Source organism: Molossus molossus, unplaced genomic scaffold (genome assembly GCF_014108415.1).
Source record: "Molossus molossus isolate mMolMol1 unplaced genomic scaffold, mMolMol1.p scaffold_m16_p_13, whole genome shotgun sequence".
Lineage (NCBI taxonomy): Eukaryota > Metazoa > Chordata > Mammalia > Chiroptera > Molossidae > Molossus > Molossus molossus.
This window is the reverse complement of record NW_023425348.1, coordinates 33,183,777-33,200,372: the sequence shown is the minus strand read 5'-3', so window position 1 is coordinate 33,200,372 and position 16,596 is coordinate 33,183,777. Positions and strand designations below refer to the sequence as shown.

The 16,596-nt window shown below is 37.5% G+C and overlaps 1 protein-coding gene across 3 annotated transcripts in view; it reads left to right on the top strand.

Annotated features, from left to right (window-relative positions):
- The window catches only part of TMEM135 (transmembrane protein 135), a 244,568-nt gene that overhangs the window by 214,317 nt on the left and 13,655 nt on the right, over positions 1-16,596 (top strand). For all 3 annotated transcript variants that reach the window (XM_036258643.1, XM_036258644.1, XM_036258645.1), the window contains 3 exons: positions 1,632-1,673; positions 10,649-10,795; positions 13,460-13,529. In XM_036258643.1, the coding sequence (XP_036114536.1) occupies positions 1,632-1,673; positions 10,649-10,795; positions 13,460-13,529 (259 nt within the window). The remainder of the gene's footprint in view (positions 1-1,631; positions 1,674-10,648; positions 10,796-13,459; positions 13,530-16,596) is intronic.

Here is a 16,596-nt window from a genome sequence, read left to right as displayed (position 1 = left end):
TCTCAGTTGTATATAATCTTTTAATCTGCTGCTTTCTGTTTTCCAGTCAATAGACTACTAGCCTACCCCCTCACCACTATACCTGTCTAGAAATTACTCAATTAGGGGTTTTAAATTACTGGGAAACACTTTCTTCAGATGACAAAAAGATAAGTTTAAGATTTTTTAATACTATCCTTTTTCCGTGCATATTTTTAGCTTAACATATGAATTCTTTTGTCTTTACTCTCATTCTGTGGGTAATTATGTAGTAGTATGTTAGCTAAATTCTTTGGTTACATTTCTCACTGTTAACATGACCACAAAATAGATGATATTGCTTAATTGAAATGAATTCTTAAGTGTTTTAAAACATCTTGGTGCACATGGATTAAATTATTTTCTGAGATTTTATATGCCCTCCAATAAAATGTACATATCTAAAATTGTAAGATAGATTTCATATATTTTTGTGCATTTTCTTTGTGACTTGATGTATAAAAGGTATACAGAGAGCATGGCCAAGTTAAACTTGAAGTTGTACTTTTTATCCAGGAATAGCCAGGGTCATATTAACATACATTACAACACTATTAGATCACCCACCTTTATAGTTTTTCCAAGAGATTTTGGTACTAGATACCCAAAGATTCTTTAGTAGTTTGATTATACCTATAAAGCGGACTATTAAGACCAGTATAGTAATGTACTCATTTTATGATTTTGTGAAAATAATTTTTGCAGATCTTACAATCTTTTTTTTCTTTTTTCTTAATGATCATGTAGTTTGAGTTTACCCTAATTAAAAGGGATACACTTTTTTCAGGAGGAGGTATAAAAGAAAACTATAACTTTTAAGTTAGATAAAGTTTTTCTTCCCCTGAATTCTGACTGCTATTTATTTTGTGACATCTGGGAAGTTGCTGCATTTTGGGGGAGTCTCTGCACAGCCATGGAATAGAGAAACAGCTGTTCATAGAGTTGTGATATAATTAAATGAGACAACACATATAAAGAGCCCCAAACAATGCCCAGCAATAGAAAGCACTCTGTAAATATTATTTGGAATCTTCTCTCTGTGCTCTGCTCCCACCCCTACTCTGTTCCCCAGGCTATGTTATCTGATTGGGCTTACTCAGAAGTTAAAACTGTTGAACTAAACTTGAAGCTTTTTTGTGCCTGCCAACTCTACATTGCTCTGCATTCATTGAATTAATAAGTAGGGAGAAGTCAGGACCTTGAATTGACCTATACACAATACCCAGCAGGTGTATGTGTTCGTTTACTTCAAAACAAATTGCTTCCCCGTGGACTGGGTAGAAAGAAGAATGTTCCACTCCCAGACTTCATTTTAAGTCCACATGGAGCCCTTAGAAGATTTACTTAAATCTCTCTTCAACCTGCAAATCTGAGAGTTGAGCCTTAAGTTACGCCAGTATGACATAGGAAAACATTATCATTTTAATCATTTGTGTAAGATGGATTGCTTCACTGTTGTTTGTTTGCCCATTTGCACTGCTCTGATTATTGTCCCAAAAGAATTTCACCTTTAAAAAATAATCATTTTTTAAAAAAATTTTAATAGCTTTTTAATATACTACTTTATATTTCAAAACATGTTATTTAACCATTGTAAATTTTTATTGTTTTAGGTGCAAAGATGGTTTGAAAGGATTTACATTCTCTGCACTTAGGTAAGTAGCATATTTTATTTATGTTAAGAAAACTTGTGAGTTGACTTTTAAAAAAAAAAGTAATATTATACATAATTATAATATTTGTTGACTCAGTTTTTAAGTTGGAAGTAATTTTAGAAGTCACAAAAGTGACTTTGTGAATATTTGATTAAAAGAGTAATACATTAGATTCCCCTCCCCCCCCCAAATAATTAGTTAATCAGCATCTACTTTTGGGCCTATTGTGTGCCTTATACCATGGGGTATTAGAAAATAATTACCAGAACTCTCTCATTAGGTGATTTAGAGAGACAAAACTACACATGAACAGTTACTGGAATATTAAGTACTTAATGGTATGGTGCCAGATTATGGGCTTCTTTAGGGCAGGACTCCTGCAATGTCAAATACCTCATAGCCCATCTCTTCCCACAGTAATTGGCACATGGTAGATACTGTAGAAATGTTGATTTACATTAGCATTGCATTTTGTAGTTCCCAAGCACTTTCACACAGATTAGAAAACAAAATTTTCACAAGAATTCTATGAGGTGGGTATTTTTATGCCCTTATGACATGAGGAAAAATCTGAGGCTTAGAATATTTGACTAATTTAACATCGCACAGCGACTATATATACTTACTCCCAACCCAGTGTTCTTCCAGTTTTTGTTGTAAATGTTGCCTGTTTTCTCCTCCAGAGTACATGTAGTAAATGTTTAGTGAAGATTAGTAGTGTGGTGTTTACTGCATAAATAGGAGGGAAACATTAGGGTGGGCTTCAATACCAGGAGAAGCTTTCATATGATTGTCTCATAAGATTATTTTGAGGGTCAAATGAATTAATGTAAGAAATGTATTTAGAACTATGCATGGCACATAGTGCTCAAAACATTGGCTATTATTTAAATTTCTTAATTTCTCAATTATAGTTGACATATACTATATTAGTTTCAGATGAACAGCATAGTGATTTAGACATTTATATAACTTACCATATGATCATCTGGATAAGTTTAGTACCCATCTGACACCATACATAATTATTACAATATTATTGACTATATTCCTATGCTGTACTTTACCTCCCGGTGACTGTTTATATAACTGGCAATTTGAACATGTTAATCCCTTCACCTTTTTCAGCCTTTCCTCAGTTCTCCTCCCATTTTGCAACCATCAATTTGTTCTCAGTATCTATGAATTTATTATGTTGTTTATTTCATTTTTTAGATTTTACATGTAGTGAAATCATGTGGTATGTGTCTTTCACTGACTGACTTACTTCATTTAGTATAATACCCTCTAGTTCCATCCATGTTGTCGCAAATGGCAAGATTTTATTCTTTTATGGCTGAGGAATATATATATATATATATATATATTGGCTGAGTAATATTTTATTTTATATATACACCACATCTAAATCCATTTGTCTATCAGTGAACACTTAGGTTGCTTCCATGTCTTGGCTGTTGTAAATAATGCTGCAGTGAACACAGGGGTGCATACATCTTTTTAAATTAATGTTCTGGATTTCAGATACCCAGAAGTGGATTTGCTGAGTCATATGGTAGTTCTACTTTTAATTTTTTGAGGAATCTCTGTACTGTTTTCCATAGTGGCTGCACCAGTTTGCAATCCCACCAACTGCACCAGGGTTCCCTTTTCTCCATATCCTCACTAACACTTGTTTGTTGATTTATTAATTATAGCCATTCTGACAGGTGTGAGGTGATAGCTCATTATGGTTTTAATTTGCATTTCTCTGATGATTAGTGACATTGACCATCTTTTCATATATTTATGGACCATCTACATGTCCTCTTTGGAGAAATGTCTATTTAGGTCCTCTGCCCATTTTTAAATCAGATTGTTTTCGGTGTTAATTTGTAGGAGTTCCTTATATATTTTGGCTACTAACCCCTTGTTGGATCTATCATTGGCAAATATCTTCTCCCATTCAGTAAGTTGTCTTTTCATTTGTTGATGGTTTCCTTCCCTGTACGAAAACTCTTTAGTTTGATGTAGTCTCATTTGTTTTTCTTTTATTTCCCTTACCTGAGGAGGTATATCCAAACAAATTACTAAAAGTGATGTCAAAGAGTTTACAGCCTATGTATTCATCTAGTTTTGTGACTTTGAGTCTTCAGTTTAAGTATTTAATCCATTTTGAGTTTATTCTTGTATATGATATAAGAAAGTGATCTAGTTTCATTTTTTATAGGTTTCTGTTTAGTTTTTTCAACACCATTTATTGAAGATACTGTTTTTACGCCATTGTATATTATTGCCTACTTTGTCATAGATTAATTGACCATGTAGACATGGGTTTATTTTGGGTTCTCTGTTCCATTGATCTATGTATGTGTTTGTGTTTAAGCCAGTTGTGCTGTTTTGATTACTATAGCCTTGTAGTATAGTTTGATATCAGGTAGCATACCTCCAAGTTTATTCTTTTTCAAGATTACTTTGGATATTATCCTTGCTGCATCTTTTGATTGAAGCATTTAGTCCATTTACATTTAAAATAATTGTCGATAGGTATTATTTTATGATTGTTTTTATATTTCTCTGTTCCTTTTTTACTCTTTTGCTCTCATCTCTTGTATGTTGTTGACTTTCTTTAGTGTTGTATTTGGATTTCTTTCTCATTATTTCTTGTAGATTTTTGGTTTGTGGTTACCATGTGCTGCGTATATACTAAGCTATGTTTATAGCTGTGTACTTTAAGTTGATAGCAGTTAAGTTCAAACACATTCTAATATCACTACAGTTTTACAGCTTTTACTCCCTCCCTCCACGTTTGTTTTTGTCACTGTTTTTACTTATTGTGTGTGTACTTGTGTGTATTCCTTAATTTATTGTTGTAATTACACATCATCTTTCTATTTTTGCCTTGTAACCTTTGTACTAGCTTTAGAGTTGCTTGATCCACTGTTTTTACTATTTACCTTTGTGAGATATTTTTTTTAATCCTCACCTGAGGATATTATTTTCCATTTATTTTTCAGATAGAGTGGGAGGAAGGGAGGCAGAGAGAGAGTGAAAAAAGAGAGAGAGAGAGAGATCAGTGTAAGAGAGACATATCGACTGGTTGCCTCCTGCACAATCTTGAACAGGGCCAGGGACCGAACTGCAACCGAGGTACGCTTCCTTAACGGGAACTGAACCCAGGTCTCTCTGGACTACAGGCTGATCCTCTAACTGCTGAGCCAAACCGGCCAGGGCTTGTGAGACTTTTTTTTCCTTATATTTTCTTACTCACAATTTTGATCTTTTCCACTTAAAGAAATACCTTTAACATTTTCTGGTTTAGTAGTAATGAAGTCCTTTAACTTTTTCTTGTATGGGAAGCTCTTTATTTCTCCTTCGATTTCAAATGATAGCCTTGTATAGTAATCTTGGTTGTAGGTCCTTGCTTTTCATCACTTTGTATATTTTGTGCCAGTGTCTTCTGGCCTGTAGAATTTCTGTTGAGATCAGTTCACATTATGGGGGCTGTCTTATTCAAAACTAACTGCTTTTCTCTTGCTACTTTTAGATTCTCTCTTTATCTTTCACCTTTGACACGTTGTGTGTCTTGATGTGGGACTCTTTGGGTTCATCATGTTTGTGACACTCTGTGCTTCTTGGACTTGTATGTCCATTCCCATCACCAGGTTAGGGAAGTTTTCAGTCATTATTTCTTGAAAGGGGTTTCAATCCCTTGCTCTCCTTTCTTCTTCTGGTATCCCTGTGATACGGATGTTGGTCCATTTGATGTTGCCCAGGGTCCCTTAAACTATCCTTATTTTTATTTTTTTTATTTTATCTTTTGCTGCTCTGGTGGGGTATTTTCTGCTACCTTGTCTTCCAGATTGCTGATTTGATCATCATCTACTTCATCTAATCAGCTCTTGATCCCCTCTAATATATTCTTCATTGTATTGTATTCTTCACTTCTAACTGATTCATTGTAATGCTTCCTGCCTCTTTGCTGATATTCTCACTGAGTTCATCTACTCTTCCTTTCAGTTCCTTGAGCATCCTCATAACCAGTGTTCTGCATCTGGTAGATTGCTTGCCTCCATTTTGTTCAGTTCTTTTTCTGAAGTTTTTCTCCTGTTGTTTTCTTTCATTTGAGACACATTGCTTTTCTCCACATTTTGGCTGCTTCCCTGTGTTTGTTTCTCTGTATTAGGTAGATCTGCTACATCTCCCAGTCTTGGCAGAGTGGCCTTGTGTAGTAGGTGTTTTGTGAGGTTCAGTGGTGCAGTCTCCCTGTTCACCTCAGCTAGGTGGTTCAGGTATGTCTCTGTGTGTGTTGTGTGTGTCCTTCTGTAGTAGTTGAGCCTTGATTGCTATTGGTGTAATTTGAAGCCAGCCATCAGGTTTATTGATTCTGGAGGCTCTTGGGAGAGGCTCTGGTACAGGCCAACGTCAGCTACTGTGCCTGCCTTGGGGCTGATTAGTGGGAGCTACAATGTGATCTGTGTTAATTGCTGCTTTTGCTAAACTTGGAGTTGCATGGGAGAGGCTATGCTGTGAACCGAGACTGGCTACCACACTGGGCTTGGGACCCTTTAGTGGGCACCAGAATATGAACTGAGGCCAGCCGCCTTTTGTGCCAGGATTTTGGCCACTTAGTTGAAGTTATGTTCAGGCCAACACTGGCCACAGCTTATGCCAGGTTTGAGACCACTTGATGGAAATTTCAGTGTCTATTGAGACCAGATACCCCTTACACTGGGCTTGGGGCTGCGTAGCAAGAGGTACAGGGCACACCAAACCCAGCTGCTGCTTATTCGGGGTGTGTGGACCCTTGAGAGATCTTAGGAAAGTTCACCACAGAACCGAAGTAGGCTGCTTTTGTGGAAAAAGTCTCTGGAAGCAGCTTGTGTCAGGTGCGTGGATTGGATAGGGCGCGGTCTCGGAATTACCAGGCCTGGTCAAATGGTGTTCACCAAGTTAATGGAGAGTTCAGATTTGGGGCCTCCCTGTACCTGTTGGTTGGGTCAGGGATGGGCTCAACAAAGAAAAGCTCCTGCCAGTGCTTCAGGTTCTGGAGAGAGCCACGCACACCCAGCCCCTCCAGCCCTTCCCCCGCAGCCAGTCAGTTCCATTCCTCCCTGTATGTCCCTGGCACTCTGAGCTGCTGCCCTGCCCTGGAGCCCAGCGAGAGTGAGTCTGTGATGAGCGAGTCCATGCACCCTCCTCAGGAGGAACGCCCTGGGCTCCAGCAGCACTTCCTCTCACTCAGATGCAATTCCTGCTGGTTTTCACTGTTACAGGGACTCTTCTCTTCAGCACTGTGGCCCTGGATGGGGTGCTAGTCATGGGGCTGAGACCCCTCGTTCCTCAGGGGGTACTCTGCAGCTGAGATACTCCTCCCAAAACTTAATTGCCACACTGTGGGTGTGGGGCCTGCTGTTGCGCATCTCTACCCCTACTACCAGTCTCTCATGGCTTCTTTATGTCCTCAGTTACAGTACTTGTGTTCAGCTAGTCTTCAGGCAGTTGTCAGTTATGGTCGTTCTAGCCCTGGCTGGTGTAGCTCAGTGGTTAATGTGTTGGCCTGCGCACTGGAGGGTCACAGGTTTGATTCTCAGTCAAGGGCATGCAGCTGGGTTGCAGGTTTTATCCCCGGCCTGGTCTGGACACATTTGGGAGGCAACCAATTGATGTTGATATTTCTCTCTCTCTCTTCCTCCCCCCCCCCTCCCTTCCTCTCTCTCTAAAAATCAATGGAAAATATCCTTGGGTGAGGATTACCCCCAAAAAAAAAAAAAAAGATCGTTCTATGAATTAATTGTAATTTTGATGTGATCGTGTGAGGAGGTGAGCAGTGTTTGCCTACCACACCATATTGACAGAAAGTCTGTTGTTATTATTCTTACAGGTAATAAGTCTTAAACTGTACTGAAGAATAGTTTTAGACAACTGAATGGGAAGAGGTAGAGCAAATGGACGGAAGGAAGTGAGTAATGTTAGCAAGAGCATGAGAATTGTAAACAAGAAATGTGAGGGGAGAATGGGAAAACCAACTTGATTGGTATGGAAAGTTTATATTATAGGACATAAAAATATTTTTTGTGATAGGTAGAGTTCAGACATATTATAGAAGACAGAGAAACGAACATAAGACAGACTCGGACTTGATAAGATGGGCCGTAGGGAGCCACTAAATGTTTTTGAGGAGCAGGGTAGTTGACAGTGTTTCAGAAATATCAGTCTGGCCACAGTATTTGGGATGGTGAAAAAGAGAAAACCAGAAGGAACAAAGATGGAATGATAGGGACTGGGATTTGGGTGAAGGTGGAGGATTAAAGAGGAAGAAGAAAAATTGAGACTGTAGTGGAAGATAATGAGGACCTAATGATTGATATTTTTCATTTTTTCTTTCCCTTCACTCCTCAATACCAGCCCAGGGTTGAAAACCTCAGTGCTTGGGAAAAGGTGCTATTAACAGAAAACCAGAATACTTGCAAAGAAACTGATTTGGGACGGAACAACCGTAGTCTATGGTGCGATTAAGACTGTCTTTGGTTGTAGAAACTCTGTGATAACAATAACTAAGACATAATACACAGCAGTAATTTCTTCATGCTATGTTTTTCATTGAAAGATTATGAAACGTTTTAGAAAATAATTTTTTGTTGTTCCATTGGCTATAAGTGATTCTGTTAAAGTGAAATTTGGTAACAGCCAAAAGTTGTCTTTCCTTCAGAGAAAACTTTGCCTTCGTTCCTGCCTCTCTCCTTCGACTCCCAGCATCCTTGCAGAAACTCATACTGCATCAGATATTTTTGTGTCTCTTTTTCAAATCCTCATATAATAAAGGGCTGATTTGGTCTATTTGTACTTAAATTGTTCTTTATATTCCAGGAAATTATTCTGGAAAACAGTGGTTATTAATTCTAGATAGAGTCAAGGACAGAACCATGGGAGAAAAGTCAGTGTGGGAGTCTGAAGGTATACTAAGCCTTCTCCATTGTAGTTTAAAACATCAACATATACAAAGTTTGATCATTAAGAACCCAGGCTTTAGTCCTGCCTGGGTGGCTTAGTTGGTTGGAGCATCATCCTGTACACTAAAGGGTTGTGGTTTTGATTCCCGATCAGGGCACATACCTAGGTTATGAGTTTGATCCCCAGTTGGGGTGCGTACGGGAGGCAACCAGTCAATATTGTTTCTCTCTCACATCAATGTTTCTCTCTCTCTCTCTCTCTCTCTCTCCCCCATCCCTTCTTTTTCTGAATCAATACAAACATATTCTTGGGTGAGGATTAAAAAAAAAAGGATCCCAGGCTTCAGAGTCAGACAGTCCTGGGTTCAAATAAATCCTAATACTATTGGCTGTAGATATGATAGGCTGTAGATAGCTTTTTCATGCTAACTTTTATGGAAATTATAGTACCTACTTCATAGTGTTGCTATAAGGATTTAATGATTTAATATTTGTAAAAGGCCCAGTACTGTGCCATGTAGTAAAATGCTCAGAAAGTGCTAGTTATTACTATATTTATTCATTCAGTGTGCATTAACTATATATTTACTATATGCCAGAGATCTTAAACTCCATGCACACCCATGATTAAGAACCAAATTCTTCAGGACTAACAGTTTCCAAGGGCGCACAGTGAGTTGCCTGTGCTGACAGACAGCCTCAGTGCACACCCCTTACGTTTGGATAAGCTAGACTGTTTTGGCCAAGTTTTGTTTTGTTTTATCCTCACCCGAGGACATTTTTTGATATTTTGTTCAGATAGAGTGAGAGGGAGAGAGAGAGAGAGAAACATCGACGTGAAAGTGACACATCGAGTGGTTGCCACCCACACGACCCAACCAGGGCTGGGGACAAACTGCAACCAAGGTACGTGCCCTTAGCGGGAACCGAACCCGGGTCTCTCCGGACCGCAGGCTGACGCTCTAACCGCTGAGCCAAACCGGCCAGGGCAAGCTAGATTGTTTTGGCCAAGTTTGTCTGAATGGGATGGATTGCACTTGTTGATAGTAACAGCTTTCTATTTCTATATTTTACAGTGTTTAAATTTTCAAATTCTATTTGTTGTAAGTCCCATGTTTCAGAATTATAGTGTAGCATATTGATCCCCTGTTTTCTCTATATTTTATGATATTTTCTGAAAACTCTCAGGTAGAATTCCCTTAGCTTAGTTATTCTTTATAAGAGCAGTGGCTCTTATAAGTGAAGGTGCAAATGGCAAAAATGGAAACTTGAGTAAAGGATACTGATTGAATGATGTCTAATGTGATAACATTTTTATTTTTATTTTTTGCATTGTCTGGAAAAATACTGTCCAGTTTTAATGAGACAGGAAAAGTATCTTCTCTTGGGTGTTAGGTTTTTCCAAAAAGAAATAAATAGATTGGGATAACATCAGATTGGAATAACATGGAATAATATGAGGGTACATGGAATCAACCATTTTCTGATTCTCATTCTTTAGCTTCCTCTATTTCCTCATATGTATATAGATGACTTTTTACGGCACTGCAGCTGTTTAAAATGGCATTAGATATAAACTTACACTAAAAAAAATGAGAAACACATTCAATTGTTGCTGTTAGGTTTTAGAGAAAAAATGAATTTTTGTCATTAACTAGTCCATCCAAGTTAATAGTTCATCTGCTTCTTTGTTTGAAAAAACTTCAAGGTGTGTAATACCTTTAAAAGGTGGTGACTTCATTTAAAAGGATGCTTTATAAAAGTACTATGCTATATTTTACTTGATTAATTTAATCTTAAAATACCTGCATTGTCAAACAAATGACTACTAACTAACACTTTTTTAGTATTTAGATTTCAAAAGCCTTATTTTTAAAATGGTGATTCAAGTTTATATAAATTGTGAAAAATATTATTTCAAATGATAAAGTATTTTCCAAAGTTTATGTATATAAAAACAAAATCAGTTTATTTTCTCATTGATTTTTTTTTTTTTTTTTTTTAAATGATGAAAAAAGCCTCACATTGTACTTTCTTCTTTAGGTTCATTGTAGGAAAGGAAGAAATTCCCACACATTCTTATTCACCAGAGATAGCATATGCTAAAGTGGAACAAAAGACAGAGGAACAGGAGGAAAAAGCAAGAGGAAGGAATATAATCGCTCTAGTCAGGAAGCTCATGGATTCAATGTGAGTTCTTTATCATGATATTTTAGCACACGTTGTCTTATGTGATATGATATTTGTACCATGCCAAGATATGTTTGTTTGTTTGTTTTTTTCAGGTGATAATTTTTATTTATCAGAAATTGTACAGAATTTTATAAAGGGCACATGATGGCAAGTGAATGTTATTTCTTTTTTCTGGCAGGACTATAGACCATCATATGCCTTTAAAATGGGTTTACATGAAATTGAAATACTTTTCTATTGCAAACTAGGCAGAGTTGCAGGAGGCTAGAATGGGGAACTTTAGGAACAATTAGTATGTGCTAATCGAATGTGCCAAGTGTGGAAAGGAGAAAGAAAAGTTCTGAGGGAGATGCAAGAAGATGCAGGAATAATAAGGAGCAAGATTTAAGTACAGGATATTTTGCAGGAATGGAAATTTTTAAGGCTTTGGAAATAAAATCTTTATTTGTATATTGTACAAAGAAGTCTATATGTCACACAAATAATCCTTCATTTGTATTTCAAGTATAGTTATTTAAGAAAATAAATTTAATGTTTTAAAGTTAGATCAGCCAACTAATATAATCTTGGTAGAGATGTTTTAGAGCATGACATGAGTAGGCAGTATAGAAGTTAGGACATCTGCCCTGTCGGTACGACTCTGTAGTTCAGCATCCACCCATGCACCAAGAGGTTGCTGGTTCAATTCCCAGTCAGGGCACATGCCCAGGTTGTGGGCTAAATCCCCAGTGGGGGGCATGCAGAAGGTGGCCAGTCAATGTTCTCTCTCATCAGTGTTTCTATCTCTTTCTCTCTCTCCCTTCCTCTCTCTCTAAAAACCAATAAAGTTAGGGGATCATTTATAATATGAGGTCCTTTAAGAAATCAGAAGACCTACGTTTGACTCTCATTTTGACTCTTCTGGCTTTGTGACTTTAATTTAACCACTTGTATCCCAAAGTCCTCATTGGTTAACCAGGGTTAACGATCTCTATTAAGTAGTGTTGTGCACATTAAATGAAAGAACATATGACTTGCCTCGCATACATGAATACAGAGTAGGTGCTCAAAATTATTACTGAATTTAAAGACTTCCTTTTCATTTTGGCATTCACCACATACAGAAGCTAAGAGAACAGAAAGGAATAGTAGATGACAGGAATAATTGTAGTAGTGATCTTATTAACAAGTTCAAAATAGTTATGGGTTACCTTAGTGGAGAGACAGGGAAGGGATCCCTCTTAGTGGACGTCATGTCAACCAGAATCATAGGGGAATGCAGAGAATATAATCTGTGGGTGAATCATGCCGTGGTATCAGAACTGATCAGGGCATGGCAGAACTTGTCTAAGTGGTCTTAGTGAGTCTACCGGTGTGAAAGCAGATTGAGGATAACAGAAGCAAAGCAGAGAATACAGGAGATGGGCAGTCCAGGACATAGGAAGCCATTTTAATGAAAGCATAAGACAGAGAAAATGGCATTACATATAGTTGGTATCAGAATTTAACTTCACTAACAGAGTTTAATAATTTTGTGTAGTTCTGGTAGCCATGGCTGAAAAATGTCTTTGAAGAGGACACTTATATGCATGAAGAGTGATGGTTTACATGAGGCAGTTCTCCAGTTCACAACTTTTCAGGCTCCCAGCTTTAATCACTCAGCAGCTTCCACGGCCAGATATGTTATATCATCCTAATGATATAAGGGCTATGGTGTATATGAACTGTTGCTGTCACCCTTGAGTAGAACAGGCTGCCTGTAGACTCCAGCTGCAATGCAGAATTGGATTTCGGAAAAGGTCTTGCTAATCAGTTTGCAAATGGAATTAGAAAGATGTGGAACTGGATAATCGCTCTATAAGTAACTGTCATAAGCAGGAAAGAGTTAATGTGTTCCAACCATGAACCTAATTAATTAACCCCCGTTTGAAAGAGTTATGAAGACTATTCTTCAAAGAGAAAGGGGGCAGCTAAACCCATGTTAGATGTTTTACTTACTTTTTTATGCCTAGAGTAAATAAATGGTGCTGGAGTCAGCATACTAAATAATTGTAATAAGTGTGTTTTGAACAGTAGTCCTCCCAGCAGGAATGTTTATTAAACAGTAGAGGACTAAGTGCTTTACAGTTACATCACAAATAACCTACTTTTGATTTCCCTCATGTTTTATATCTATGTTTATTTTAAAAACTGAATTTTGAATTCCAATACTGTATTATGTTTCTTTTCCAGATGTTTTCTCTCAAATATAATTAAGTATAAATTCCTGTAACCTGAACACATTCTCATTATAAATTTTGCTCAAGTACTGACTTCATGGATGATTTATGGCTATTATACTCCATAATAAGTGATTTAAAGCTTCCAAAAGTTTGGTAGAGTAAAGAAATACACACACACACACACACACACACACACACACTGTTTTAATATTTAGTTACAGATTTTTACCACTATGGTTTTTCTGCTCCACATTCAGTTGTTTTTATTATAGTTATGTATTTTATACAATGTGTCAAATGGTGAGACATTTGTTGTCTTTGCTTCTGTGTGTCCTAAGAAACCAAAGATGCACACATTTAGGAGCAAGTAGGTAATGTTTTTCTCTTTTTTTGGCTATAGAGGTTTAAGCAGATCTACACACACACTTTAATTATAATTAGGTTTTTGCTTTAATTTCAGATGTAAGCATGGACCAAGGCATAGATGTTGCAAACATTATGAAGATAATTGCATCTCTTATTGCATTAAAGTAAGTGTATAAAAGTATCATCTTTATTAACCATGGGGAATATGTGTAGAAATAACTTATTTATTAAAATGTAACTTCAAAGTAAATGGAAAAGTTCATAAAAATTGCTATCATTCTTTGCATTTGACTTGGAGAATAAGAAATGTGTGAGATATGGGTAACAATTTAGCTTAGTATTCACTTACCATAGTTAAATAATTAAATTTATTAAATAGTAAAAAGTTAAAATATTTGCTCATTTAAAAATTAGTGTAAAACTTACAAAGTACAAAAGAGGGTGAAACAACAGCAAAAAAGACAGAAAAAGAAAATCACTAAGTCTCGTACTTTGTAATATACCCTCACTGGAGTCCATCCTAGAGCAAGAACTGTGCTATGTGCTGGTGGGTTGGCCGTCACGCACACTGCACAGTCTGGTACACTGGCATTTGGTTTTGAACTTGTAAAGCTGTTACATTTTTTAAGGCATGGAGTAACTGGAGCATGTCCATACTTGCTCTACATTAAGAGAGTTAGCTATGCCCACTGGCATAAATTCCTACTCCCTAATATATTAGTGTACTAGTGCGTCTCTCCCTACAAACCCCATGCTGCCGCCTCCCACCCCCCTCACCACCAGCTCTGGGTACGAAGTTATTTTCATTGCAGTAAGTCTGGCACAGATGGTACCACCTGCTGCAAGTTCTTCAGTTTTGGATGGTACTCTAACAATCCTAATGCTTTAAAAAGTTTATGTTCTTTCTTACAACGTCTGAACCCTACTCAGTTAATGATAAGAGCAGAGTTATACAATACCCCCAAAGACAGCCTCCTGGCAGTCACTCTGGAAGGGAGGGACTGGATCACATTTGTGCTTCTGAATGTGCATTCCTGTGGCCTGGTGTTGATGGTGGCGTTTGCCCAAGCCAACACTTTACCCTTGGAGTCCCCAAGGAATGACCACGGGTAACAGCAGTAGAGTTTTTTTTTGTTCAGTTGTGCAATGGTTTCTGATACACTCCTTCCAAATCTGATTTCCTGCCTCAGTTCTAAAATGGCAAAAAAGAAAGAAAAAGAAAAAGCATCATTACTGGTGGCCTCTGTCTGCCAGTCTGCTAATTCCCAGAGAGTTATTATTCTGAACTCCAATGGGACATAATTCTGTTTTAAGGGGAGACTTCCAGAGGGGAACTGAGAGAATTATCTGATTAAATCTGAAGTATTTGAGAAAGTTTGGGAAGAGAGGAGGTGATATTTAAAAATTACATAAGCCCTGGCCGGTTTGGCTCAGCGGTTAGAGCGTCGGCCTGAGGACCAAAAAGTCGCAGGTTCGATTCTGGTCAAAGGCATGTACCTCGGTTGTGGTTCGGTCCCCAGCCCTGGTTGAGGTCATGCAGGAGGCAAGCAGTAGATGTTTCTCTCTCACTGCCCCCTTCTTCCTCCCTCCCTCCCAATTCTATCTGAAGATAAATGGAAATACATCCTCGGGTAAGAATTAAAAAAAAAATATTATATGAGAAAGTTAATGAGAATTACTAAGCAATGAAAAAAATGTAGTCTTTCTTTCAAATGTGTACCGCTACTATAAACTTGGTAATTTATGTTGGAGTATTTTGTCTATGAATATAAAATTTGGAGACCTGTGGGTGTGGAATTTACTCCATAAATATAGTAAAATATTTTGACAGTGCACCTCATTATTCTAAGGACTCAGTTGCACCACATGTTAAATCATATCCCTGAGTAAATAATCATATGAATTAACATTCCTCTCAGCTGACTCTGTTCCATTCACACTAACTTTTTATTGCTTCCTCATACCTGCCAATCTCAGTTTTGGCTTTGTGCTTTCCGTCTGAGCTACCTGAAATGTTTTTCTCATGTTAGCTCCTTCTCCTGTGTGTCTGTTTCAGTGTCACATCCTCAGCAGCCTTGCCTTACTTACCACTCATTGTAAGTTGCCCTGCTAATTTCTCTCCTGGCCCTGCTTTCGTTAGAACACTTACTGTAATATGTAATTATTTTTGTTTATATGCTTGTTTATTTATTTTCTCTTCCTCTAATGAGCATGAAAGCCTCAACGAAGGCAAGAACTTTGTATCTTTTTTACCACTCTCCCCCAGCATCTAGTGTAATGCTTGGCACAGAAGAGGCATCCAGTGACTACTTCCTGGATACATGAAAGGGTGAATGGATGGAGAATGAATGGCCTTTTGAGAGCCGTGTGAAAAGACTGAACATGAGTGTGATCCTTGAATCTTTACATTAATATTATACGGTTATCAATGGAAAGATAAAAGTGTGAACATTTTGCCCTGGCCGATTTGGCTCAGCAGTTAGAGTATTGGCCTTTTGACCAAAGGGTCTCAGGTTCGATTCTGGTCAAGGGCACGTACCTGGACTGCAAGTTTGATCCCTGGCCCCAGTTGGGACCGAGTGGGAGGAGATCAATCGATGTGTCTGTCTCTCTCCCTCCCTCCTTTCCACTCTCTCTAAAAATCAATGGAAAAATATCCTTGGGTGAGGATTAACATCAAAAAATGTGTGAACATTTAGTGCTTTAAACTAATACTAGGCAGTTTCAGTTATGCAAATGCATAGTAATTTATACTAATTGGACAATTTAATTTCCATTTTTTTAAACCAGGTATTAAATAGTTTAAGGTAAATTAATTAATGTTTCTTCATAGTAATCTTTTTTTTTTCTAAAAAAGAAAGCTGCTCTCTGGAAGGCGCAAACCTGACCTTTGGAATGCAGCAGGAAGCACTGCTAAGAATGGAGACATTTTCCCCTCCCACCAGAGAGAGGAGAATGGGAAACACGTATCACAATGTGTTAGTGAATCATGTATAAAATACTACTCTTTTTGTTAACTTTTGTGCTAATTGGCATTTTTTAGTCTCTCAGTATTAAGTGACATTTAAACTTCATTTTCCTAAATACTGAAATGAAATTGACCAACATTAGTCATCCTGTCTGTTACCTTTTGCACTATATAAATAGTTGTAGATAATACGGAGAAATGTTGGAAGCAAATATGGATTTGTAGCAGATTTGCCTTTTCAAGTTTGGTTGAGTATACTTTAA